Source organism: Hyperolius riggenbachi, chromosome 9 (genome assembly GCF_040937935.1).
Source record: "Hyperolius riggenbachi isolate aHypRig1 chromosome 9, aHypRig1.pri, whole genome shotgun sequence".
Taxonomy (NCBI): Eukaryota; Metazoa; Chordata; class Amphibia; order Anura; family Hyperoliidae; genus Hyperolius; species Hyperolius riggenbachi.
Genome location: NC_090654.1, coordinates 1,654,983 through 1,682,754, shown reverse-complemented (window position 1 = coordinate 1,682,754; position 27,772 = coordinate 1,654,983). Strand labels below are relative to the sequence as shown.

The 27,772-nt window shown below is 52.2% G+C and overlaps 1 protein-coding gene across 2 annotated transcripts in view; it reads left to right on the top strand.

Annotated features, from left to right (window-relative positions):
• Positions 1-27,772, top strand: part of MEI1 (meiotic double-stranded break formation protein 1) — a 501,764-nt gene that overhangs the window by 341,098 nt on the left and 132,894 nt on the right. For both annotated transcript variants that reach the window (XM_068254993.1, XM_068254992.1), the window contains one exon: positions 4,376-4,457. In XM_068254993.1, the coding sequence (XP_068111094.1) occupies positions 4,376-4,457 (82 nt within the window). The remainder of the gene's footprint in view (positions 1-4,375; positions 4,458-27,772) is intronic.

Here is a 27,772-nt window from a genome sequence, read left to right as displayed (position 1 = left end):
CATACAGACGTCACATGAGGTGACTGGCATACGACTGGACCAGCCGCTAGGCCATACAGTCGTCACATGAGGAGACTGGCTTATGACTGGACCAGCCGCTGGGCCATACATACGTCAAATGAGGTGAATGGCATATGACTGGACCAGCCGCTGGGCCATACAGTCGTCACATGAGGAGACTGGTATATGACTGGACCAGCCACTGGGCCATACAGACGTCACATGAGGTGACTGGCATATGACTGGACCAGCCGCTGGGCCATACAGACGTCACATGAGGTGACTGGCATACAACTGGACCAGCTGCTGGGCCATACAGACGTCACATGAGGTGACTGGCATATGACTGGACCAGCCGCTGGGCCATACAGACGTCACATGAGGAGACTGGCATATGACTGGACCAGCCGCTGGGCCATACAGACGTCACATGAGGAGACTGGCATATGACTGGACCAGCCGCTGGGCCATACAGACGTCACATGAGGTGACTGGCATATGACTGGACCAGCCGCTGGGCCATACAGACGTCACATGAGGAGACTGGCTTATGACTGGACCAGCCACTGGGACATACAGACGTCACATGAGGAGACTGGCATATGACTGGACCAGCCACTGGGACATACTGACGTCACATGAGGTGACTGGCATATGACTGGACCAGCCGCTGGGCCATACAGACGTCACATGAGGTGACTGGCATACGACTGGACCAGCCGCTGGGCCATACAGACGTCACATGAGGTGACTGGCATACAACTGGACCAGCCGCTGGGCCATACAGACGTCACACATGTCACTTGGATCCATCTGGACCATACAGACAGATCTTCACGTCCTACCATATTATTATTATGTATTTATATAGCACTGACATTTTCTGCAGCACATTACAGAGTACATAGTCATGTCACTGACTGTCCTCAGAGGAGCTCACACTCTAATCCTACCATAGTCATAGTCTAATGTCTTACCATATTATTATTATGTATTTATATAGCACTGACATCTTCTGCAGCACATTACAGAGTACATAGTCATGTCACTGACTGTCCTCAGAGGAGCTCACACTCTAATCCTACCATAGTCATAGTCTAATGTCTTACCATATTATTATTATGTATTTATATAGCACTGACATCTTCTGCAGCACATTACAGAGTACATAGTCATGTCACTGACTGTCCTCAGAGGAGCTCACACTCTAATCCCTACCATAGTTATATGTCTAATGCCCTACCATATTATTATTATGTATTTATATAGCACTGACATCTTCTGCAGCACATTACAGATTACATAGTCATGTCACTGACTGTCCTCAGAGGAGCTCACAATCTAATCCTACCATAGTCATAGCCTAATGTCCTACCATATTATTATTATGTATTTATATAGCACTGACATCTTCTGCAGCACATTACAGAGTACATAGTCATGTCACTGACTGTCCTCAGAGGAGCTCACATTCTAATCCTACCATAGTCATAGCCTAATGTCCTACCATATTATTATTATGTATTTATATAGCACTGACATCTTCTGCAGCACTGTACAGAGTACATAGTCATGTCACTGACTGTCCTCAGAGGAGCTCACAATCTAATCCTACCATAGCCATAGTGTAATGTCCTACCATATTATTATTATGTATTTATATAGCACTGACATCTCATGCAGCACATTACAGAGTCCATAGTCATGTCACTGACTGTCCTCAGAGGAGCTCACACTCTAATCGTACCATAGTCATAGTCTAATGTCCTACCATATTATTATTATGTATTTATATAGCACTGACATTTTCTGCAGCACATTACAGAGTACATAGTCATGTCACTGACTGTCCTCAGAGGAGCTCACACTCTAATCCTACCATAGTCATAGTCTAATGTCTTACCATATTATTATTATGTATTTATATAGCACTGACATCTTCTGCAGCACATTACAGAGTACATAGTCATGTCACTGACTGTCCTCAGAGGAGCTCACACTCTAATCCTACCATAGTCATAGTCTAATGTCTTACCATATTATTATTATGTATTTATATAGCACTGACATCTTCTGCAGCACATTACAGAGTACATAGTCATGTCACTGACTGTCCTCAGAGGAGCTCACACTCTAATCCCTACCATAGTTATATGTCTAATGCCCTACCATATTATTATTATGTATTTATATAGCACTGACATCTTCTGCAGCACATTACAGATTACATAGTCATGTCACTGACTGTCCTCAGAGGAGCTCGCAATCTAATCCTACCATAGTCATAGCCTAATGTCCTACCATATTATTATTATGTATTTATATAGCACTGACATCTTCTGCAGCACATTACAGAGTACATAGTCATGTCACTGACTGTCCTCAGAGGAGCTCACATTCTAATCCTACCATAGTCATAGCCTAATGTCCTACCATATTATTATTATGTATTTATATAGCACTGACATCTTCTGCAGCACTGTACAGAGTACATAGTCATGTCACTGACTGTCCTCAGAGGAGCTCACAATCTAATCCTACCATAGCCATAGTGTAATGTCCTACCATATTATTATTATGTATTTATATAGCACTGACATCTCATGCAGCACATTACAGAGTCCATAGTCATGTCACTGACTGTCCTCAGAGGAGCTCACACTCTAATCGTACCATAGTCATAGTCTAATGTCCTACCATATTATTATTATGTATTTATATAGCACTGACATCTCCTGCAGCACATTACTGAGTACATAATCATGTCACTGACTGTCCTCAGAGGAGCTCACACTCTAATCCTGCCATAGTCATAGTCTAATGTCCCTACCATATTATTATTATGTATTTATATAGCACTGACATCTCCTGCAGCACATTACTGAGTACATAGTCATGTCACTGACTGTCCTCAGAGGAGCTCACACTCTAATCCTACCATAGTCATACTCTAATGTCCTACCATATTATTATTATGTATTTATATAGCACTGACATCTTCTGCAGCACATTACAGAGTACATAGTCAAGTCACTGACTGTTCTCAGAGGAGCTCACATAGTCATAGCATATAGCATGTCATATAGTCATAGCCATAGTCATAGCATATAGCATGTGCATGTCCCCACTCAGAGAAGGGGGGGGGAGGTTTGAAATGGGATTCCTTGTCTGGGACACCAAACAGGTTAGAAGCGGCCCTGGGCCCTTACCCTGGACTTCCCCCTTATTATTGCTGCGGCGCCTCTGTCACTCACAGTGTGACTTGCTGGCGGAGAGGGGATGTGGTGGGAGAGGCCTGCTTACTTTACTACTTTTTGACAATGTGCAGTCTAATTGGAAGAAGAGACCAAATGCCACTGCGGGGGGCAGGGATAGGTCCCCTTTCTTAAAATTTGAGCACCCCCCCCCCACTTAAGGATCCTCTGCACAGCCCTGCAATCCACCCAGCGGATCTTCCCACCCAATCAGCGTTGAACTTGTTTTAAGACCCCACCCCGCATGATGACACACCTGCGCCGCTCTGTCGTCCCCCCGCCCCTCTCTGCTATACAGGTGACACACGTCTGTACTGGCCCAGCGATGTCGCCAGGAGGATCGGGTACCGATGGGCGACATCGATCACAGGTGTGTGCGCACCTTTATAAAGTGAGGTTACACAGCAGCTGGGACTGTGTTTACATTGTGCAATGAATGCGATTTGTGCTGCGTTGTGGGTAGGATCCTAAGAGATCGGGGGCACTTTTGGGCACTCAGGATGGAAAATGGGTGTGGCCATGCACTAAAATGTGGGTGTGGTCATGGGTGGTGCGGTCTGAGTAGGCCTGCCCAGCAAAATGTTGGATGAAGCTCCCTCTCCAGAAGAAATGCAGCCTATCACTTGAATAGGCAGCGTCACTGACTTAGTGTACCCCCTCCCGGGCCTCCCATTGAGGCACCACAACTCCCAGCATGCCCCATAGAAGAACCACAGCTCCTTGCTTGCCCCCATAAAGGCATCACAGCACCCAGCATGGTACAACTTTCTCCCAGTATGCCCACATAGAGGCACCACAGCACCCAGCATGTCTGCCATTGAAGCACCACAGCTGACTCTGCCTGGGGGACATCTGGGGCACGTGCCACTGATCTTTGGGGCGAGCGACGCCCCTGCTGTGAGTAATGCTCCCTGCTTTCTCATGCCGTTGTGTTTATCACACACAGAAGGACGTGTTCCTGGTGCTGTGAGTGACGCTCCCTGCTTTTATCACACACAGAAGGACGTGTTCCTGGTGCTGTGAGTGACGCTCCCTGCTTTTATCACACACAGAAGGACGTGTTCCTGGTGCTGTGAGTAATGCTCCCTGCTTTCTCATACCGTTGTGTTTATCACACACAGAAGGACGTGTACCTGGTGCGGGCAGCGTTGGATTGCTTTCAGAGCCTTGTGGATTTTCTCTATGATAAAGCCACAGATCTGGGTAAGGTTGTCATCCTGAACAAATCATATTCTTTTATCTTTCCATGAAATGCCAGCAGATATTCTTAATGGAAGCTGGTTGATGCAGAATTGATGTGAATATGGCTGTAGTTTTATCTAACTGTGGTGTGTATTTAGGAATGTAAACAAATTACACGTTAATTTATAGAGGATGACTTTAGAGATGAAAGCAGATATTGGTGAATCTCACTCACCCCCTCCTTCTGCTGAAAGTAATAAACTCCTTGTGTCCAGCACTGCAGCTCAGTAGTATCCTCATTTACTGCCCAGTCCCCTCCCTCTGCTGAGAGTGATGTAACTCCTTGTGGCCAGCACTGCAGCTCAGCAGTATCCTCATTTACTGCCCAGTTCCCTCTCTCTGCTGAGGGTGATGAACTCCTTGTGGCCAGCACTGCAGCTCAGTAGTATCCTCATTTACTGCCCAGTTCCCTCTCTCTGCTGAGGGTGATAAACTCCTTGTGGCCAGCACTGCAGCTCAGTAGTATCCTCATTTACTGCCCAGTTCCCTCCCTCTGCTGAGAGTGATGTGACTCCTTGTGACCAGCACTGCAGCTCAGCAGTATCCTCATTTACTGCCCAGTTCCCTCCCTCTGCTGAGAGTGATGTAACTCCTTGTGGCCAGCACTGCAGCTCAGTAGTATCCTCATTTACTGCCCAGTTCCCTCTCTCTGCTGAGGGTGATAAACTCCTTGTGGCCAGCACTGCAGCTCAGTAGTATCCTCATTTACTGCCCAGTTCCCTCTCTCTGCTGAGGGTGATGTAACTCCTTGTGGCCAGCACTGCAGCTCAGTAGTATCCTCATTGTCCTGCCCAGTCCCTCCCTCTGCTGAGAGTGATGTAACTCCTTGTGACCAGCACTGCAGCTCAGTAGTATCCTCATTTACTGCCCAGTTCCCTCCCTCTGCTGAGGGTGATGAACTCCTTGTGACCAGCACTGCAGCTCAGTAGTATCCTCATTTACTGCCCAGTTCCCTCCCTCTGCTGAGGGTGATGTAACTCCTTGTGGCCAGCACTGCAGCTCAGTAGTATCCTCATTTACTGCCCAGTTCCCTCTCTCTGCTGAGAGTGATGTAACTCCCTGTGACCAGCACTGCAGCTCAGTAGTATCCTCATTTACTGCCCAGTTCCCTCCCTCTGCTGAGGGTGATGTAACTCCCTGTGACCAGCACTGCAGCTCAGTAGTATCCTCATTTACTGCCCAGTTCCCTCTCTCTGCTGAGGGTGATAAACTCCTTGTGGCCAGCACTGCAGCTCAGTAGTATCCTCATTTACTGCCCAGTTCCCTCCCTCTGCTGAGAGTGATGTAACTCCTTGTGGCCAGCACTGCAGCTCAGTAGTATCCTCATTTACTGCCCAGTTCCCTCTCTCTGCTGAGGGTGATGTAACTCCTTGTGGCCAGCACTGCAGCTCAGTAGTATCCTCATTGTCCTGCCCAGTCCCTCCCTCTGCTGAGGGTGACGAACTCCTTGTGGCCAGCACTGCAGCTCAGTAGTATCCTCATTTACTGCCCAGTTCCCTCCCTCTGCTGAGGGTGATGTAACTCCCTGTGACCAGCACTGCAGCTCAGTAGTATCCTCATTTACTGCCCAGTTCCCTCTCTCTGCTGAGGGTGATGAACTCCTTGTGTCCAGCACTGCAGCTCAGTAGTATCCTCATTTACTGCCCAGTTCCCTCTCTCTGCTGAGGGTGATAAACTCCTTGTGGCCAGCACTGCAGCTCAGTAGTATCCTCATTTACTGCCCAGTTCCCTCCCTCTGCTGAGAGTGATGTAACTCCTTGTGGCCAGCACTGCAGCTCAGTAGTATCCTCATTGTCCTGCCCAGTCCCTCCCTCTGCTGAGAGTGATGTAACTCCCTGTGGCCAGCACTGCAGCTCAGTAGTATCCTCATTTACTGCCCAGTTCCCTCTCTCTGCTGAGAGTGATGTAACTCCTTGTGGCCAGCACTGCAGCTCAGCAGTATCCTCATTTACTGCCCAGTTCCCTCCCTCTGCTGAGGGTGATGTAACTCCTTGTGGCCAGCACTGCAGCTCAGTAGTATCCTCATTTACTGCCCAGTTCCCTCTCTCTGCTGAGGGTGATGTAACTCCTTGTGGCCAGCACTGCAGCTCAGTAGTATCCTCATTTACTGCCCAGTTCCCTCTCTCTGCTGAGGGTGATGTAACTCCTTGTGGCCAGCACTGCAGCTCAGCAGTATCCTCATTGTCCTGCCCAGTTCCCTCCCTCTGCTGAGGGTGATGTAACTCCTTGTGGCCAGCACTGCAGCTCAGTAGTATCCTCATTTACTGCCCAGTTCCCTCTCTCTGCTGAGGGTGATGAACTCCTTGTGGCCAGCACTGCAGCTCAGTAGTATCCTCATTTACTGCCCAGTTCCCTCTCTCTGCTGAGGGTGATGAACTCCTTGTGGCCAGCACTGCAGCTCAGTAGTATCCTCATTTACTGCCCAGTTCCCTCTCTCTGCTGAGGGTGATGTAACTCCTTGTGGCCAGCACTGCAGCTCAGTAGTATCTTCATCTACTGCCCAGTTCCCTCTCTCTGCTGAGAGTGATGTAACTCCCTGTGGCCAGCACTGCAGCTCAGTAGTATCCTCATTGTCCTGCCCAGTTCCCTCCCTCTGCTGAGGGTGATGTAACTCCTTGTGGCCAGCACTGCAGCTCAGTAGTATCCTCATTTACTGCCCAGTTCCCTCTCTCTGCTGAGGGTGATGAACTCCTTGTGGCCAGCACTGCAGCTCAGTAGTATCCTCATTTACTGCCCAGTTCCCTCCCTCTGCTGAGGGTGATGTAACTCCCTGTGACCAGCACTGCAGCTCAGTAGTATCCTCATTTACTGCCCAGTTCCCTCTCTCTGCTGAGGGTGATAAACTCCTTGTGGCCAGCACTGCAGCTCAGTAGTATCCTCATTTACTGCCCAGTCCCTCCCTCTGCTGAGGGTGATGTAACTCCCTGTGGCCAGCACTGCAGCTCAGTAGTATCCTCATTTACTGCCCAGTTCCCTCCCTCTGCTGAGAGTGATGTAACTCCTTGTGGCCAGCACTGCAGCTCAGCAGTATCCTCATTTACTGCCCAGTTCCCTCCCTCTGCTGAGAGTGATGTAACTCCTTGTGTCCAGCACTGCAGCTCAGCAGTATCCTCATTTACTGCCCAGTTCCCTCCCTCTGCTGAGGGTGATGTAACTCCCTGTGGCCAGCACTGCAGCTCAGCAGTATCCTCATTTACTGCCCAGTTCCCTCCCTCTGCTGAGAGTGATGTAACTCCTTGTGGCCAGCACTGCAGCTCAGTAGTATCCTCATTTACTGCCCAGTTCCCTCCCTCTGCTGAGAGTGATGTAACTCCTTGTGGCCAGCACTGCAGCTCAGCAGTATCCTCATTTACTGCCCAGTTCCCTCCCTCTGCTGAGGGTGATGTAACTCCTTGTGGCCAGCATTATAGCTCAGCAGTATCCTCATTTACTGCCCAGTTCCCTCCCTCTGCTGAGGGTGATGTAACTCCCTGTGACCAGCACTGCAGCTCAGCAGTATCCTCATTTACTGCCCAGTCCCTCTCTCTGCTGAGGGCGATGAACTCCTTGTGGCCAGCACTGCAGCTCAGCAGTATCCTCATTTACTGCCCAGTTCCCTCCCTCTGCTGAGAGTGATGTAACTCCTTGTGGCCAGCACTGCAGCTCAGTAGTATCCTCATTTACTGCCCAGTTCCCTCCCTCTGCTGAGAGTGATGTAACTCCTTGTGGCCAGCACTGCAGCTCAGTAGTATCCTCATTGTCCTGCCCAGTTCCCTCCCTCTGCTGAGAGTGATGTAACTCCTTGTGTCCAGCACTGCAGCTCAGTAGTATCCTCATTGTCCTGCCCAGTTCCCTCCCTCTGCTGAGAGTGATGTAACTCCTTGTGGCCAGCACTGCAGCTCAGCAGTATCCTCATTTACTGCCTAGTTCCCTCCCTCTGCTGAGGGTGATGTAACTCCCTGTGACCAGCACTGCAGCTCAGCAGTATCCTCATTTACTGCCCAGTTCCCTCCCTCTGCTGAGGGTGATGTAACTCCCTGTGGCCAGCACTGCAGCTCAGTAGTATCCTCATTGTCCTGCCCAGTTCCCTCCCTCTGCTGAGAGTGATGTAACTCCCTGTGACCAGCACTGCAGCTCAGTAGTATCCTCATTGTCCTGCCCAGTCCCTCCCTCTGCTGAGAGTGATGTAACTCCTTGTGTCCAGCACTGCAGCTCAGTAGTATCCTCATTGTCCTGCCCAGTTCCCTCCCTCTGCTGAGAGTGATGTAACTCCTTGTGGCCAGCACTGCAGCTCAGCAGTATCCTCATTTACTGCCTAGTTCCCTCCCTCTGCTGAGGGTGATGTAACTCCCTGTGACCAGCACTGCAGCTCAGCAGTATCCTCATTTACTGCCCAGTTCCCTCCCTCTGCTGAGGGTGATGTAACTCCCTGTGGCCAGCACTGCAGCTCAGTAGTATCCTCATTGTCCTGCCCAGTTCCCTCCCTCTGCTGAGAGTGATGTAACTCCTTGTGTCCAGCACTGCAGCTCAGTAGTATCCTCATTGTCCTGCCCAGTCCCTCCCTCTGCTGAGGGTGATGTAACTCCTTGTGGCCAGCACTGCAGCTCAGTAGTATCCTCATTTACTGCCCAGTTCCTTCCTGCTGCTGAGAGTGATGTAACTCCCTGTGACCAGCACTGCAGCTCAGTAGTATCCTCATTGTCCTGCCCAGTCCCTCCCTCTGCTGAGAGTGATGTAACTCCTTGTGGCCAGCACTGCAGCTCAGTAGTATCCTCATTTACTGCCCAGTTCCTTCCTGCTGCTGAGAGTGATGTAACTCCCTGTGACCAGCACTGCAGCTCAGTAGTATCCTCATTTACTGCCCAGTTCCCTCCCTCTGCTGAGAGTGATGTAACTTCTTGTGTCCAGCACTGCAGCTCAGTAGTATCCTCATTGTCCTGCCCAGTCCCTCCCTCTGCTGAGAGTGATGTAACTCCTTGTGGCCAGCACTGCAGCTCAGTAGTATCCTCATTTACTGCCCAGTTCCCTCCCTCTGCTGAGAGTGATGTAACTCCTTGTGGCCAGCACTGCAGCTCAGCAGTATCCTCATTTACTGCCTAGTTCCCTCCCTCTGCTGAGGGTGATGTAACTCCCTGTGACCAGCACTGCAGCTCAGCAGTATCCTCATTTACTGCCCAGTTCCCTCCCTCTGCTGAGGGTGATGTAACTCCCTGTGGCCAGCACTGCAGCTCAGCAGTATCCTCATTGTCCTGCCCAGTCCCTCCCTCTGCTGAGAGTGATGTAACTCCTTGTGGCCAGCACTGCAGCTCAGTAGTATCCTCATTTACTGCCCAGTTCCTTCCTGCTGCTGAGAGTGATGTAACTCCCTGTGACCAGCACTGCAGCTCAGTAGTATCCTCATTTACTGCCCAGTTCCCTCCCTCTGCTGAGAGTGATGTAACTTCTTGTGTCCAGCACTGCAGCTCAGTAGTATCCTCATTGTCCTGCCCAGTCCCTCCCTCTGCTGAGAGTGATGTAACTCCTTGTGGCCAGCACTGCAGCTCAGTAGTATCCTCATTTACTGCCCAGTTCCCTCCCTCTGCTGAGAGTGATGTAACTCCTTGTGGCCAGCACTGCAGCTCAGCAGTATCCTCATTTACTGCCTAGTTCCCTCCCTCTGCTGAGGGTGATGTAACTCCCTGTGACCAGCACTGCAGCTCAGCAGTATCCTCATTTACTGCCCAGTTCCCTCCCTCTGCTGAGGGTGATGTAACTCCCTGTGGCCAGCACTGCAGCTCAGTAGTATCCTCATTGTCCTGCCCAGTTCCCTCCCTCTGCTGAGAGTGATGTAACTCCCTGTGACCAGCACTGCAGCTCAGCAGTATCCTCATTGTCCTCCCCAGTTCCTTCCCTCTGCTGAGAGTGATGTAACTCCTTGTGGCCAGCACTGCAGCTCAGTAGTGTCCTCATTTACTGCCCAGTCCCCTCCCTCTGCTGAGAGTGATGTAACTCCTTGTGTCCAGCACTGCAGCTCAGTAGTATCCTCATTTACTGCCCAGTTCCCTCTCTCTGCTGAGGGTGATGAACTCCTTGTGGCCAGCACTGCAGCTCAGTAGTATCCTCATTTACTGCCCAGTCCCCTCCCTCTGCTGAGGGTGATGTAACTCCCTGTGGCCAGCACTGCAGCTCAGTAGTATCCTCATTTACTGCCCAGTTCCCTCTCTCTGCTGAGGGTGATGAACTCCTTGTGGCCAGCACTGCAGCTCAGTAGTATCCTCATTTACTGCCCAGTCCCCTCCCTCTGCTGAGGGTGATGTAACTCCCTGTGGCCAGCACTGCAGCTCAGCAGTATCCTCATTGTCCTGCTCAGTTCCTTCCCTCTGCTGAAAGTGATAAACTCCTTGTGGCCAGCACTGCAGCTCAGTAGTATCCTCATTTACTGCCCAGTTCCCTCCCTCTGCTGAGGGTGATGTAACTCCCTGTGGCCAGCACTGCAGCTCAGTAGTATCCTCATTTACTGCCCAGTTCCCTCCCTCTGCTGAGGGTGATGTAACTCCTTGTGGCCAGCACTGCAGCTCAGTAGTATCCTCATTTACTGCCCAGTTCCCTCCCTCTGCTGAGGGTGATGTAACTCCCTGTGACCAGCACTGCAGCTCAGTAGTATCCTCATTTACTGCCCAGTTCCCTCCCTCTGCTGAGGGTGATGTAACTCCTTGTGGCCAGCACTGCAGCTCAGTAGTATCCTCATTTACTGCCCAGTCCCTCCCTCTGCTGAGAGTGATGTAACTCCTTGTGACCAGCACTGCAGCTCAGTAGTGTCCTCATTTACTGCCCAGTTCCCTCCCTCTGCTGAGAGTGATGTAACTCCTTGTGACCAGCACTGCAGCTCAGTAGTGTCCTCATTTACTGCCCAGTTCCCTCCCTCTGCTGAGAGTGATGTAACTCCTTGTGGCCAGCACTGCAGCTCAGCAGTATCCTCATTGTCCTGCCCAGTTCCTTCCCTCTGCTGAGAGTGATGTAACTCCTTGTGGCCAGCACTGCAGCTCAGTAGTATCCTCATTTACTGCCCAGTTCCCTCCCTCTGCTGAGAGTGATGTAACTCCCTGTGGCCAGCACTGCAGCTCAGTAGTATCCTCATTTACTGCCCAGTCCCCTCCCTCTGCTGAGAGTGATGTAACTCCTTGTGGCCAGCACTGCAGCTCAGCAGTATCCTCATTTACTGCCCAGTTCCCTCTCTCTGCTGAGGGTGATGAACTCCTTGTGGCCAGCACTGCAGCTCAGTAGTATCCTCATTTACTGCCCAGTTCCCTCCCTCTGCTGAGAGTGATGTAACTCCCTGTGGCCAGCACTGCAGCTCAGCAGTATCCTCATTTACTGCCCAGTTCCTTCCCTCTGCTGAGAGTGATGTAACTCCCTGTGGCCAGCACTGCAGCTCAGTAGTATCCTCATTTACTGCCCAGTCCCCTCCCTCTGCTGAGAGTGATGTAACTCCTTGTGGCCAGCACTGCAGCTCAGCAGTATCCTCATTTACTGCCCAGTTCCCTCTCTCTGCTGAGGGTGATGAACTCCTTGTGGCCAGCACTGCAGCTCAGTAGTATCCTCATTTACTGCCCAGTTCCCTCTCTCTGCTGAGGGTGATAAACTCCTTGTGGCCAGCACTGCAGCTCAGTAGTATCCTCATTTACTGCCCAGTTCCCTCTCTCTGCTGAGGGTGATAAACTCCTTGTGACCAGCACTGCAGCTCAGTAGTATCCTCATTTACTGCCCAGTTCCCTCTCTCTGCTGAGGGTGATAAACTCCTTGTGGCCAGCACTGCAGCTCAGTAGTATCCTCATTTACTGCCCAGTTCCCTCCCTCTGCTGAGAGTGATGTAACTCCTTGTGGCCAGCACTGCAGCTCAGTAGTATCCTCATTTACTGCCCAGTTCCCTCTCTCTGCTGAGGGTGATGAACTCCTTGTGGCCAGCACTGCAGCTCAGTAGTATCCTCATTTACTGCCCAGTTCCCTCCCTCTGCTGAGAGTGATGTAACTCCTTGTGGCCAGCACTGCAGCTCAGTAGTATCCTCATTTACTGCCCAGTTCCCTCTCTCTGCTGAGAGTGATGTAACTCCTTGTGGCCAGCACTGCAGCTCAGTAGTATCCTCATTTACTGCCCAGTTCCCTCCCTCTGCTGAGAGTGATGTAACTCCTTGTGGCCAGCACTGCAGCTCAGTAGTATCCTCATTTACTGCCCAGTTCCCTCTCTCTGCTGAGGGTGATGAACTCCTTGTGTCCAGCACTGCAGCTCAGTAGTATCCTCATTTACTGCCCAGTTCCCTCCCTCTGCTGAGGGTGATGTAACTCCCTGTGACCAGCACTGCAGCTCAGTAGTATCCTCATTTACTGCCCAGTTCCCTCTCTCTGCTGAGGGTGATAAACTCCTTGTGGCCAGCACTGCAGCTCAGTAGTATCCTCATTTACTGCCCAGTTCCCTCCCTCTGCTGAGAGTGATGTAACTCCTTGTGGCCAGCACTGCAGCTCAGTAGTATCCTCATTTACTGCCCAGCTCCCTCCCTCTGCTGAGAGTGATGTAACTCCTTGTGTCCAGCACTGCAGCTCAGCAGTATCCTCATTTACTGACCAGTTCCCTCCCTCTGCTGAGGGTGATGAACTCCTTGTGGCCAGCACTGCAGCTCAGCAGTATCCTCATTTACTGCCCAGTTCCCTCTCTCTGCTGAGGGTGATGTAACTCCTTGTGGCCAGCACTGCAGCTCAGTAGTATCCTCATTTACTGCCCAGTTCCCTCTCTCTGCTGAGAGTGATGTAACTCCCTGTGGCCAGCACTGCAGCTCAGTAGTATCTTCATCTACTGCCCAGTTCCCTCTCTCTGCTGAGGGTGATAAACTCCTTGTGGCCAGCACTGCAGCTCAGTAGTATCCTCATTTACTGCCCAGTTCCCTCCCTCTGCTGAGAGTGATGTAACTCCTTGTGGCCAGCACTGCAGCTCAGTAGTATCCTCATTTACTGCCCAGTTCCCTCTCTCTGCTGAGGGTGATGAACTCCTTGTGGCCAGCACTGCAGCTCAGTAGTATCCTCATTTACTGCCCAGTTCCCTCTCTCTGCTGAGGGTGATGTAACTCCTTGTGTCCAGCACTGCAGCTCAGTAGTATCCTCATTTACTGCCCAGTTCCCTCCCTCTGCTGAGGGTGATGTAACTCCCTGTGTCCAGCACTGCAGCTCAGTAGTATCCTCATTTACTGCCCAGTTCCCTCCCTCTGCTGAGGGTGATGTAACTCCCTGTGACCAGCACTGCAGCTCAGTAGTATCCTCATTTACTGCCCAGTTCCCTCTCTCTGCTGAGGGTGATAAACTCCTTGTGGCCAGCACTGCAGCTCAGTAGTATCCTCATTTACTGCCCAGTTCCCTCCCTCTGCTGAGGGTGATGTAACTCCCTGTGACCAGCACTGCAGCTCAGTAGTATCCTCATTTACTGCCCAGTTCCCTCTCTCTGCTGAGGGTGATAAACTCCTTGTGGCCAGCACTGCAGCTCAGTAGTATCCTCATTTACTGCCCAGTTCCCTCCCTCTGCTGAGGGTGATTAACTCCTTGTGGCCAGCACTGCAGCTCAGTAGTATCCTCATTTACTGCCCAGTTCCCTCTCTCTGCTGAGGGTGATGAACTCCTTGTGGCCAGCACTGCAGCTCAGTAGTATCCTCATTTACTGCCCAGTTCCTTCCCTCTGCTGAGAGTGATGTAACTCCTTGTGTCCAGCACTGCAGCTCAGTAGTGTCCTCATTTACTGCCCAGTTCCCTCTCTCTGCTGAGGGTGATGAACTCCTTGTGGCCAGCACTGCAGCTCAGTAGTATCCTCATTTACTGCCCAGTTCCCTCCCTCTGCTGAGGGTGATGTAACTCCCTGTGACCAGCACTGCAGCTCAGCAGTATCCTCATTTACTGCCCAGTTCCCTCCCTCTGCTGAGGGTGATGTAACTCCTTGTGGCCAGCACTGCAGCTCAGCAGTATCCTCATTTACTGCCCAGTTCCCTCCCTCTGCTGAGAGTGATGTAACTCCTTGTGGCCAGCACTGCAGCTCAGTAGTATCCTCATTTACTGCCCAGTTCCCTCCCTCTGCTGAGAGTGATGTAACTCCTTGTGGCCAGCACTGCAGCTCAGCAGTATCCTCATTTACTGCCCAGTTCCCTCCCTCTGCTGAGGGTGATGTAACTCCTTGTGGCCAGCATTATAGCTCAGCAGTATCCTCATTTACTGCCCAGTTCCCTCCCTCTGCTGAGGGTGATGTAACTCCCTGTGACCAGCACTGCAGCTCAGCAGTATCCTCATTTACTGCCCAGTTCCCTCCCTCTGCTGAGAGTGATGTAACTTCTTGTGTCCAGCACTGCAGCTCAGTAGTATCCTCATTGTCCTGCCCAGTCCCTCCCTCTGCTGAGAGTGATGTAACTCCTTGTGGCCAGCACTGCAGCTCAGTAGTATCCTCATTTACTGCCCAGTCCCTCCCTCTGCTGAGGGTGATGTAACTCCTTGTGGCCAGCACTGCAGCTCAGTAGTATCCTCATTTACTGCCCAGTTCCCTCTCTCTGCTGAGGGTGATGTAACTCCTTGTGTCCAGCACTGCAGCTCAGCAGTATCCTCATTTACTGCCCAGTTCCCTCCCTCTGCTGAGGGTGATGAACTCCTTGTGGCCAGCACTGCAGCTCAGTAGTATCCTCATTGTCCTGCCCAGTCCCTCCCTCTGCTGAGAGTGATGTAACTCCTTGTGGCCAGCACTGCAGCTCAGCAGTATCCTCATTTACTGCCCAGTTCCCTCCCTCTGCTGAGGGTGATGAACTCCTTGTGGCCAGCACTGCAGCTCAGTAGTATCCTCATTGTCCTGCCCAGTCCCTCCCTCTGCTGAGAGTGATGTAACTCCTTGTGGCCAGCACTGCAGCTCAGTAGTATCCTCATTTACTGCCTAGTTCCCTCCCTCTGCTGAGGGTGATGTAACTCCCTGTGACCAGCACTGCAGCTCAGCAGTATCCTCATTTACTGCCCAGTTCCCTCCCTCTGCTGAGGGTGATGTAACTCCCTGTGGCCAGCACTGCAGCTCAGTAGTATCCTCATTGTCCTGCCCAGTTCCCTCCCTCTGCTGAGAGTGATGTAACTCCCTGTGACCAGCACTGCAGCTCAGCAGTATCCTCATTGTCCTGCCCAGTTCCTTCCCTCTGCTGAGAGTGATGTAACTCCTTGTGGCCAGCACTGCAGCTCAGTAGTATCCTCATTTACTGCCCAGTTCCCTCCCTCTGCTGAGGGTGATGTAACTCCTTGTGGCCAGCACTGCAGCTCAGTAGTATCCTCATTGTCCTGCCCAGTTCCTTCCCTCTGCTGAGAGTGATGTAACTCCTTGTGGCCAGCACTGCAGCTCAGTAGTATCCTCATTTACTGCCCAGTTCCTTCCTGCTGCTGAGAGTGATGTAACTCCTTGTGGCCAGCACTGCAGCTCAGTAGTATCCTCATTTACTGCCCAGTTCCTTCCTGCTGCTGAGAGTGATGTAACTCCCTGTGACCAGCACTGCAGCTCAGCAGTATCCTCATTTACTGCCCAGTTCCCTCCCTCTGCTGAGAGTGATGTAACTTCTTGTGTCCAGCACTGCAGCTCAGTAGTATCCTCATTGTCCTGCCCAGTCCCTCCCTCTGCTGAGAGTGATGTAACTCCTTGTGGCCAGCACTGCAGCTCAGCAGTATCCTCATTTACTGCCCAGTTCCCTCCCTCTGCTGAGGGTGATGTAACTCCTTGTGGCCAGCACTGCAGCTCAGCAGTATCCTCATTTACTGCCCAGTTCCCTCCCTCTGCTGAGGGTGATGTAACTCCCTGTGGCCAGCACTGCAGCTCAGCAGTATCCTCATTTACTGCCCAGTTCCCTCTCTCTGCTGAGGGTGATGTAACTCCTTGTGTCCAGCACTGCAGCTCAGTAGTATCCTCATTTACTGCCCAGTCCCTCCCTCTGCTGAGGGTGATGTAACTCCCTGTGGCCAGCACTGCAGCTCAGTAGTATCCTCATTTACTGCCTAGTTCCCTCCCTCTGCTGAGAGTGATGTAACTCCTTGTGTCCAGCACTGCAGCTCAGTAGTATCCTCATTGTCCTGCCCAGTTCCCTCCCTCTGCTGAGGGTGATGTAACTCCTTGTGGCCAGCACTGCAGCTCAGTAGTATCCTCATTTACTGCCCAGTCCCCTCTCTCTGCTGAGGGTGATGTAACTCCCTGTGGCCAGCACTGCAGCTCAGCAGTATCCTCATTGTCCTGCCCAGTCCCTCCCTCTGCTGAGAGTGATGTAACTCCTTGTGTCCAGCACTGCAGCTCAGTAGTATCCTCATTTACTGCCCAGTTCCCTCCCTCTGCTGAGGGTGATGTAACTCCTTGTGGCCAGCATTATAGCTCAGCAGTATCCTCATTTACTGCCCAGTTCCTTCCCTCTGCTGAGAGTGATGTAACTCCTTGTGGCCAGCACTGCAGCTCAGCAGTATCCTCATTTACTGCCCAGTTCCCTCCCTCTGCTGAGAGTGATGTAACTCCTTGTGTCCAGCACTGCAGCTCAGCAGTATCCTCATTTACTGCCCAGTTCCCTCCCTCTGCTGAGGGTGATGTAACTCCCTGTGTCCAGCACTGCAGCTCAGTAGTATCCTCATTTACTGCCCAGTTCCCTCCCTCTGCTGAGGGTGATGTAACTCCCTGTGTCCAGCACTGCAGCTCAGTAGTATCCTCATTTACTGCCCAGTCCCCTCCCTCTGCTGAGGGTGATGTAACTCCTTGTGGCCAGCACTGCAGCTCAGTAATATCCTCATTGTCCTGCCCAGTTCCCTCCCTCTGCTGAGAGTGATGTAACTCCCTGTGTCCAGCACTGCAGCTCAGTAGTATCCTCATTTACTGCCCAGTCCCCTCCCTCTGCTGAGGGTGATGTAACTCCTTGTGGCCAGCACTGCAGCTCAGTAATATCCTCATTGTCCTGCCCAGTCCCTCCCTCTGCTGAGAGTGATGTAACTCCTTGTGGCCAGCACTGCAGCTCAGCAGTATCCTCATTGTCCTGCCCAGTTCCCTCCCTCTGCTGAGAGTGATGTAACTCCTTGTGGCCAGCACTGCAGCTCAGTAGTATCCTCATTTACTGCCCAGTTCCCTCTCTCTGCTGAGGGTGATGAACTCCTTGTGGCCAGCACTGCAGCTCAGTAGTATCCTCATTGTCCTGCCCAGTTCCCTCCCTCTGCTGAGAGTGATGTAACTCCCTGTGGCCAGCACTGCAGCTCAGTAGTATCCTCATTTACTGCCCAGTTCCCTCTCTCTGCTGAGGGTGATGTAACTCCCTGTGACCAGCACTGCAGCTCAGTAGTATCCTCATTTACTGCCCAGTTCCCTCCCTCTGCTGAGGGTGATGTAACTCCCTGTGACCAGCACTGCAGCTCAGTAGTATCCTCATTTACTGCCCAGTTCCCTCTCTCTGCTGAGGGTGATAAACTCCTTGTGGCCAGCACTGCAGCTCAGTAGTATCCTCATTTACTGCCCAGTCCCTCCCTCTGCTGAGGGTGATGTAACTCCCTGTGGCCAGCACTGCAGCTCAGTAGTATCCTCATTTACTGCCCAGTTCCCTCCCTCTGCTGAGAGTGATGTAACTCCTTGTGGCCAGCACTGCAGCTCAGCAGTATCCTCATTTACTGCCCAGTTCCCTCCCTCTGCTGAGAGTGATGTAACTCCTTGTGTCCAGCACTGCAGCTCAGCAGTATCCTCATTTACTGCCCAGTTCCCTCCCTCTGCTGAGGGTGATGTAACTCCCTGTGGCCAGCACTGCAGCTCAGCAGTATCCTCATTTACTGCCCAGTTCCCTCCCTCTGCTGAGAGTGATGTAACTCCTTGTGGCCAGCACTGCAGCTCAGTAGTATCCTCATTTACTGCCCAGTTCCCTCCCTCTGCTGAGAGTGATGTAACTCCTTGTGGCCAGCACTGCAGCTCAGCAGTATCCTCATTTACTGCCCAGTTCCCTCCCTCTGCTGAGGGTGATGTAACTCCTTGTGGCCAGCATTATAGCTCAGCAGTATCCTCATTTACTGCCCAGTTCCCTCCCTCTGCTGAGGGTGATGTAACTCCCTGTGACCAGCACTGCAGCTCAGCAGTATCCTCATTTACTGCCCAGTTCCCTCCCTCTGCTGAGAGTGATGTAACTCCTTGTGGCCAGCACTGCAGCTCAGTAGTATCCTCATTGTCCTGCCCAGTCCCTCCCTCTGCTGAGAGTGATGTAACTCCTTGTGTCCAGCACTGCAGCTCAGTAGTATCCTCATTGTCCTGCCCAGTTCCCTCCCTCTGCTGAGAGTGATGTAACTCCTTGTGTCCAGCACTGCAGCTCAGTAGTATCCTCATTGTCCTGCCCAGTTCCCTCCCTCTGCTGAGAGTGATGTAACTCCTTGTGGCCAGCACTGCAGCTCAGCAGTATCCTCATTTACTGCCTAGTTCCCTCCCTCTGCTGAGGGTGATGTAACTCCCTGTGACCAGCACTGCAGCTCAGCAGTATCCTCATTTACTGCCCAGTTCCCTCCCTCTGCTGAGGGTGATGTAACTCCCTGTGGCCAGCACTGCAGCTCAGTAGTATCCTCATTGTCCTGCCCAGTTCCCTCCCTCTGCTGAGAGTGATGTAACTCCCTGTGACCAGCACTGCAGCTCAGCAGTATCCTCATTGTCCTGCCCAGTTCCTTCCCTCTGCTGAGAGTGATGTAACTCCTTGTGGCCAGCACTGCAGCTCAGTAGTATCCTCATTTACTGCCCAGTTCCTTCCTGCTGCTGAGAGTGATGTAACTCCCTGTGACCAGCACTGCAGCTCAGTAGTATCCTCATTTACTGCCCAGTTCCCTCCCTCTGCTGAGAGTGATGTAACTTCTTGTGTCCAGCACTGCAGCTCAGTAGTATCCTCATTGTCCTGCCCAGTCCCTCCCTCTGCTGAGAGTGATGTAACTCCTTGTGGCCAGCACTGCAGCTCAGTAGTATCCTCATTTACTGCCCAGTTCCCTCCCTCTGCTGAGAGTGATGTAACTCCTTGTGGCCAGCACTGCAGCTCAGCAGTATCCTCATTTACTGCCTAGTTCCCTCCCTCTGCTGAGGGTGATGTAACTCCCTGTGACCAGCACTGCAGCTCAGCAGTATCCTCATTTACTGCCCAGTTCCCTCCCTCTGCTGAGGGTGATGTAACTCCCTGTGGCCAGCACTGCAGCTCAGTAGTATCCTCATTGTCCTGCCCAGTTCCCTCCCTCTGCTGAGAGTGATGTAACTCCCTGTGACCAGCACTGCAGCTCAGCAGTATCCTCATTGTCCTCCCCAGTTCCTTCCCTCTGCTGAGAGTGATGTAACTCCTTGTGGCCAGCACTGCAGCTCAGTAGTGTCCTCATTTACTGCCCAGTCCCCTCCCTCTGCTGAGAGTGATGTAACTCCTTGTGTCCAGCACTGCAGCTCAGTAGTATCCTCATTTACTGCCCAGTTCCCTCTCTCTGCTGAGGGTGATGAACTCCTTGTGGCCAGCACTGCAGCTCAGTAGTATCCTCATTTACTGCCCAGTCCCCTCCCTCTGCTGAGGGTGATGTAACTCCCTGTGGCCAGCACTGCAGCTCAGTAGTATCCTCATTTACTGCCCAGTTCCCTCTCTCTGCTGAGGGTGATGAACTCCTTGTGGCCAGCACTGCAGCTCAGTAGTATCCTCATTTACTGCCCAGTCCCCTCCCTCTGCTGAGGGTGATGTAACTCCCTGTGGCCAGCACTGCAGCTCAGCAGTATCCTCATTGTCCTGCTCAGTTCCTTCCCTCTGCTGAAAGTGATAAACTCCTTGTGGCCAGCACTGCAGCTCAGTAGTATCCTCATTTACTGCCCAGTTCCCTCCCTCTGCTGAGGGTGATGTAACTCCCTGTGGCCAGCACTGCAGCTCAGTAGTATCCTCATTTACTGCCCAGTTCCCTCCCTCTGCTGAGGGTGATGTAACTCCTTGTGGCCAGCACTGCAGCTCAGTAGTATCCTCATTTACTGCCCAGTTCCCTCCCTCTGCTGAGGGTGATGTAACTCCCTGTGACCAGCACTGCAGCTCAGTAGTATCCTCATTTACTGCCCAGTTCCCTCCCTCTGCTGAGGGTGATGTAACTCCTTGTGGCCAGCACTGCAGCTCAGTAGTATCCTCATTTACTGCCCAGTCCCTCCCTCTGCTGAGAGTGATGTAACTCCTTGTGACCAGCACTGCAGCTCAGTAGTGTCCTCATTTACTGCCCAGTTCCCTCCCTCTGCTGAGAGTGATGTAACTCCTTGTGACCAGCACTGCAGCTCAGTAGTGTCCTCATTTACTGCCCAGTTCCCTCCCTCTGCTGAGAGTGATGTAACTCCTTGTGGCCAGCACTGCAGCTCAGCAGTATCCTCATTGTCCTGCCCAGTTCCTTCCCTCTGCTGAGAGTGATGTAACTCCTTGTGGCCAGCACTGCAGCTCAGTAGTATCCTCATTTACTGCCCAGTTCCCTCCCTCTGCTGAGAGTGATGTAACTCCCTGTGGCCAGCACTGCAGCTCAGTAGTATCCTCATTTACTGCCCAGTCCCCTCCCTCTGCTGAGAGTGATGTAACTCCTTGTGGCCAGCACTGCAGCTCAGCAGTATCCTCATTTACTGCCCAGTTCCCTCTCTCTGCTGAGGGTGATGAACTCCTTGTGGCCAGCACTGCAGCTCAGTAGTATCCTCATTTACTGCCCAGTTCCCTCCCTCTGCTGAGAGTGATGTAACTCCCTGTGGCCAGCACTGCAGCTCAGCAGTATCCTCATTTACTGCCCAGTTCCTTCCCTCTGCTGAGAGTGATGTAACTCCCTGTGGCCAGCACTGCAGCTCAGTAGTATCCTCATTTACTGCCCAGTCCCCTCCCTCTGCTGAGAGTGATGTAACTCCTTGTGGCCAGCACTGCAGCTCAGCAGTATCCTCATTTACTGCCCAGTTCCCTCTCTCTGCTGAGGGTGATGAACTCCTTGTGGCCAGCACTGCAGCTCAGTAGTATCCTCATTTACTGCCCAGTTCCCTCTCTCTGCTGAGGGTGATAAACTCCTTGTGGCCAGCACTGCAGCTCAGTAGTATCCTCATTTACTGCCCAGTTCCCTCTCTCTGCTGAGGGTGATAAACTCCTTGTGACCAGCACTGCAGCTCAGTAGTATCCTCATTTACTGCCCAGTTCCCTCTCTCTGCTGAGGGTGATAAACTCCTTGTGGCCAGCACTGCAGCTCAGTAGTATCCTCATTTACTGCCCAGTTCCCTCCCTCTGCTGAGAGTGATGTAACTCCTTGTGGCCAGCACTGCAGCTCAGTAGTATCCTCATTTACTGCCCAGTTCCCTCTCTCTGCTGAGGGTGATGAACTCCTTGTGGCCAGCACTGCAGCTCAGTAGTATCCTCATTTACTGCCCAGTTCCCTCCCTCTGCTGAGAGTGATGTAACTCCTTGTGGCCAGCACTGCAGCTCAGTAGTATCCTCATTTACTGCCCAGTTCCCTCTCTCTGCTGAGAGTGATGTAACTCCTTGTGGCCAGCACTGCAGCTCAGTAGTATCCTCATTTACTGCCCAGTTCCCTCCCTCTGCTGAGAGTGATGTAACTCCTTGTGGCCAGCACTGCAGCTCAGTAGTATCCTCATTTACTGCCCAGTTCCCTCTCTCTGCTGAGGGTGATGAACTCCTTGTGTCCAGCACTGCAGCTCAGTAGTATCCTCATTTACTGCCCAGTTCCCTCCCTCTGCTGAGGGTGATGTAACTCCCTGTGACCAGCACTGCAGCTCAGTAGTATCCTCATTTACTGCCCAGTTCCCTCTCTCTGCTGAGGGTGATAAACTCCTTGTGGCCAGCACTGCAGCTCAGTAGTATCCTCATTTACTGCCCAGTTCCCTCCCTCTGCTGAGAGTGATGTAACTCCTTGTGGCCAGCACTGCAGCTCAGTAGTATCCTCATTTACTGCCCAGTTCCCTCTCTCTGCTGAGGGTGATAAACTCCTTGTGGCCAGCACTGCAGCTCAGTAGTATCCTCATTTACTGCCCAGTTCCCTCCCTCTGCTGAGAGTGATGTAACTCCTTGTGGCCAGCACTGCAGCTCAGTAGTATCCTCATTTACTGCCCAGTTCCCTCTCTCTGCTGAGGGTGATGAACTCCTTGTGGCCAGCACTGCAGCTCAGTAGTATCCTCATTTACTGCCCAGTTCCCTCTCTCTGCTGAGGGTGATGTAACTCCTTGTGTCCAGCACTGCAGCTCAGTAGTATCCTCATTTACTGCCCAGTTCCCTCCCTCTGCTGAGGGTGATGTAACTCCCTGTGTCCAGCACTGCAGCTCAGTAGTATCCTCATTTACTGCCCAGTTCCCTCCCTCTGCTGAGGGTGATGTAACTCCCTGTGACCAGCACTGCAGCTCAGTAGTATCCTCATTTACTGCCCAGTTCCCTCTCTCTGCTGAGGGTGATAAACTCCTTGTGGCCAGCACTGCAGCTCAGTAGTATCCTCATTTACTGCCCAGTTCCCTCCCTCTGCTGAGGGTGATGTAACTCCCTGTGACCAGCACTGCAGCTCAGTAGTATCCTCATTTACTGCCCAGTTCCCTCTCTCTGCTGAGGGTGATAAACTCCTTGTGGCCAGCACTGCAGCTCAGTAGTATCCTCATTTACTGCCCAGTTCCCTCCCTCTGCTGAGGGTGATTAACTCCTTGTGGCCAGCACTGCAGCTCAGTAGTATCCTCATTTACTGCCCAGTTCCCTCTCTCTGCTGAGGGTGATGAACTCCTTGTGGCCAGCACTGCAGCTCAGTAGTATCCTCATTTACTGCCCAGTTCCTTCCCTCTGCTGAGAGTGATGTAACTCCTTGTGTCCAGCACTGCAGCTCAGTAGTGTCCTCATTTACTGCCCAGTTCCCTCTCTCTGCTGAGGGTGATGAACTCCTTGTGGCCAGCACTGCAGCTCAGTAGTATCCTCATTTACTGCCCAGTTCCCTCCCTCTGCTGAGGGTGATGTAACTCCCTGTGACCAGCACTGCAGCTCAGCAGTATCCTCATTTACTGCCCAGTTCCCTCCCTCTGCTGAGGGTGATGTAACTCCTTGTGGCCAGCACTGCAGCTCAGCAGTATCCTCATTTACTGCCCAGTTCCCTCCCTCTGCTGAGAGTGATGTAACTCCTTGTGGCCAGCACTGCAGCTCAGTAGTATCCTCATTTACTGCCCAGTTCCCTCCCTCTGCTGAGAGTGATGTAACTCCTTGTGGCCAGCACTGCAGCTCAGCAGTATCCTCATTTACTGCCCAGTTCCCTCCCTCTGCTGAGGGTGATGTAACTCCTTGTGGCCAGCATTATAGCTCAGCAGTATCCTCATTTACTGCCCAGTTCCCTCCCTCTGCTGAGGGTGATGTAACTCCCTGTGACCAGCACTGCAGCTCAGCAGTATCCTCATTTACTGCCCAGTTCCCTCCCTCTGCTGAGAGTGATGTAACTTCTTGTGTCCAGCACTGCAGCTCAGTAGTATCCTCATTGTCCTGCCCAGTCCCTCCCTCTGCTGAGAGTGATGTAACTCCTTGTGGCCAGCACTGCAGCTCAGTAGTATCCTCATTTACTGCCCAGTCCCTCCCTCTGCTGAGGGTGATGTAACTCCTTGTGTCCAGCACTGCAGCTCAGTAGTATCCTCATTGTCCTGCCCAGTTCCCTCCCTCTGCTGAGAGTGATGTAACTCCTTGTGGCCAGCACTGCAGCTCAGCAGTATCCTCATTTACTGCCCAGTTCCCTCCCTCTGCTGAGGGTGATGAACTCCTTGTGGCCAGCACTGCAGCTCAGTAGTATCCTCATTGTCCTGCCCAGTCCCTCCCTCTGCTGAGAGTGATGTAACTCCTTGTGGCCAGCACTGCAGCTCAGTAGTATCCTCATTTACTGCCTAGTTCCCTCCCTCTGCTGAGGGTGATGTAACTCCCTGTGACCAGCACTGCAGCTCAGCAGTATCCTCATTTACTGCCCAGTTCCCTCCCTCTGCTGAGGGTGATGTAACTCCCTGTGGCCAGCACTGCAGCTCAGTAGTATCCTCATTGTCCTGCCCAGTTCCCTCCCTCTGCTGAGAGTGATGTAACTCCTTGTGACCAGCACTGCAGCTCAGCAGTATCCTCATTGTCCTGCCCAGTTCCCTCCCTCTGCTGAGGGTGATGTAACTCCCTGTGACCAGCACTGCAGCTCAGCAGTATCCTCATTGTCCTGCCCAGTTCCTTCCCTCTGCTGAGAGTGATGTAACTCCTTGTGGCCAGCACTGCAGCTCAGTAGTATCCTCATTTACTGCCCAGTTCCCTCCCTCTGCTGAGGGTGATGTAACTCCTTGTGGCCAGCACTGCAGCTCAGTAGTATCCTCATTGTCCTGCCCAGTTCCTTCCCTCTGCTGAGAGTGATGTAACTCCTTGTGGCCAGCACTGCAGCTCAGTAGTATCCTCATTTACTGCCCAGTTCCTTCCTGCTGCTGAGAGTGATGTAACTCCTTGTGGCCAGCACTGCAGCTCAGTAGTATCCTCATTTACTGCCCAGTTCCTTCCTGCTGCTGAGAGTGATGTAACTCCCTGTGACCAGCACTGCAGCTCAGCAGTATCCTCATTTACTGCCCAGTTCCCTCCCTCTGCTGAGAGTGATGTAACTTCTTGTGTCCAGCACTGCAGCTCAGTAGTATCCTCATTGTCCTGCCCAGTCCCTCCCTCTGCTGAGAGTGATGTAACTCCTTGTGGCCAGCACTGCAGCTCAGCAGTATCCTCATTTACTGCCCAGTTCCCTCCCTCTGCTGAGGGTGATGTAACTCCTTGTGGCCAGCACTGCAGCTCAGCAGTATCCTCATTTACTGCCCAGTTCCCTCTCTCTGCTGAGAGTGATGTAACTCCCTGTGGCCAGCACTGCAGCTCAGTAGTATCCTCATTTACTGCCCAGTCCCTCCCTCTGCTGAGGGTGATGTAACTCCCTGTGGCCAGCACTGCAGCTCAGTAGTATCCTCATTTACTGCCTAGTTCCCTCCCTCTGCTGAGAGTGATGTAACTCCTTGTGTCCAGCACTGCAGCTCAGTAGTATCCTCATTGTCCTGCCCAGTTCCCTCCCTCTGCTGAGGGTGATGTAACTCCTTGTGGCCAGCACTGCAGCTCAGTAGTATCCTCATTTACTGCCCAGTCCCCTCTCTCTGCTGAGGGTGATGTAACTCCCTGTGGCCAGCACTGCAGCTCAGCAGTATCCTCATTGTCCTGCCCAGTCCCTCCCTCTGCTGAGAGTGATGTAACTCCTTGTGTCCAGCACTGCAGCTCAGTAGTATCCTCATTTACTGCCCAGTTCCCTCCCTCTGCTGAGGGTGATGTAACTCCTTGTGGCCAGCATTATAGCTCAGCAGTATCCTCATTTACTGCCCAGTTCCTTCCCTCTGCTGAGAGTGATGTAACTCCTTGTGTCCAGCACTGCAGCTCAGTAGTATCCTCATTTACTGCCCAGTTCCCTCCCTCTGCTGAGGGTGATGTAACTCCCTGTGTCCAGCACTGCAGCTCAGTAGTATCCTCATTTACTGCCCAGTCCCCTCCCTCTGCTGAGGGTGATGTAACTCCTTGTGGCCAGCACTGCAGCTCAGTAATATCCTCATTGTCCTGCCCAGTTCCCTCCCTCTGCTGAGAGTGATGTAACTCCTTGTGGCCAGCATTATAGCTCAGCAGTATCCTCATTTACTGCCCAGTTCCCTCCCTCTGCTGAGAGTGATGTAACTCCTTGTGTCCAGCACTGCAGCTCAGTAGTATCCTCATTTACTGCCCAGTTCCTTCCCTCTGCTGAGAGTGATGTAACTCCTTGTGTCCAGCACTGCAGCTCAGTAGTATCCTCATTTACTGCCTAGTTCCCTCCCTCTGCTGAGGGTGATGTAACTCCCTGTGACCAGCACTGCAGCTCAGCAGTATCCTCATTTACTGCCCAGTTCCCTCCCTCTGCTGAGAGTGATGTAACTTCTTGTGTCCAGCACTGCAGCTCAGTAGTATCCTCATTTACTGCCCAGTTCCCTCCCTCTGCTGAGAGTGATGTAACTTCTTGTGGCCAGCACTGCAGCTCAGCAGTATCCTCATTGTCCTGCCCAGTCCCTCCCTCTGCTGAGAGTGATGTAACTCCTTGTGTCCAGCACTGCAGCTCAGTAGTATCCTCATTGTCCTGCCCAGTTCCCTCCCTCTGCTGAGGGTGATGTAACTCCCTGTGACCAGCACTGCAGCTCAGCAGTATCCTCATTTACTGCCCAGTTCCCTCCCTCTGCTGAGAGTGATGTAACTCCCTGTGACCAGCACTGCAGCTCAGTAGTATCCTCATTGTCCTGCCCAGTTCCCTCCCTCTGCTGAGGGTGATGTAACTCCCTGTGACCAGCACTGCAGCTCAGCAGTATCCTCATTTACTGCCCAGTTCCCTCCCTCTGCTGAGGGTGATGTAACTCCCTGTGACCAGCACTGCAGCTCAGTAGTATCCTCATTTACTGCCCAGTTCCCTCCCTCTGCTGAGCATGATGTAACTCCCTGTGGCCAGCACTGCAGCTCAGTAGTATCCTCATTGTCCTGCCCAGTTCCCTCCCTCTGCTGAGAGTGATGTAACTCCCTGTGACCAGCACTGCAGCTCAGCAGTATCCTCATTTACTGCCCAGTTCCCTCCCTCTGCTGAGCATGATGTAACTCCTTGTGGCCAGCACTGCAGCTCAGCAGTATCCTCATTTACTGCCCAGTTCCCTCCCTCTGCTGAGAGTGATGTAACTCCTTGTGTCCAGCACTGCAGCTCAGTAGTATCCTCATTTACTGCCCAGTTCCCTCTCTCTGCTGAGGGTGATGAACTCCTTGTGGCCAGCACTGCAGCTCAGTAGTATCCTCATTTACTGCCCAGTTCCCTCCCTCTGCTGAGAGTGATGTAACTCCTTGTGTCCAGCACTGCAGCTCAGTAGTATCCTCATTTACTGCCCAGTTCCCTCCCTCTGCTGAGCATGATGTAACTCCTTGTGGCCAGCACTGCAGCTCAGCAGTATCCTCATTTACTGCCCAGTTCCCTCCCTCTGCTGAGAGTGATGTAACTCCTTGTGGCCAGCACTGCAGCTCAGCAGTATCCTCATTTACTGCCCAGTTCCCTCTCTCTGCTGAGGGTGATGTAACTCCTTGTGGCCAGCACTGCAGCTCAGTAGTATCCTCATTTACTGCCCAGTTCCTTCCCTCTGCTGAGAGTGATGTAACTCCCTGTGTCCAGCACTGCAGCTCAGCAGTATCCTCATTTACTGCCCAGTCCCCTCCCGCTGCTGAGAGTGATGTAACTCCCTGTGGCCAGCA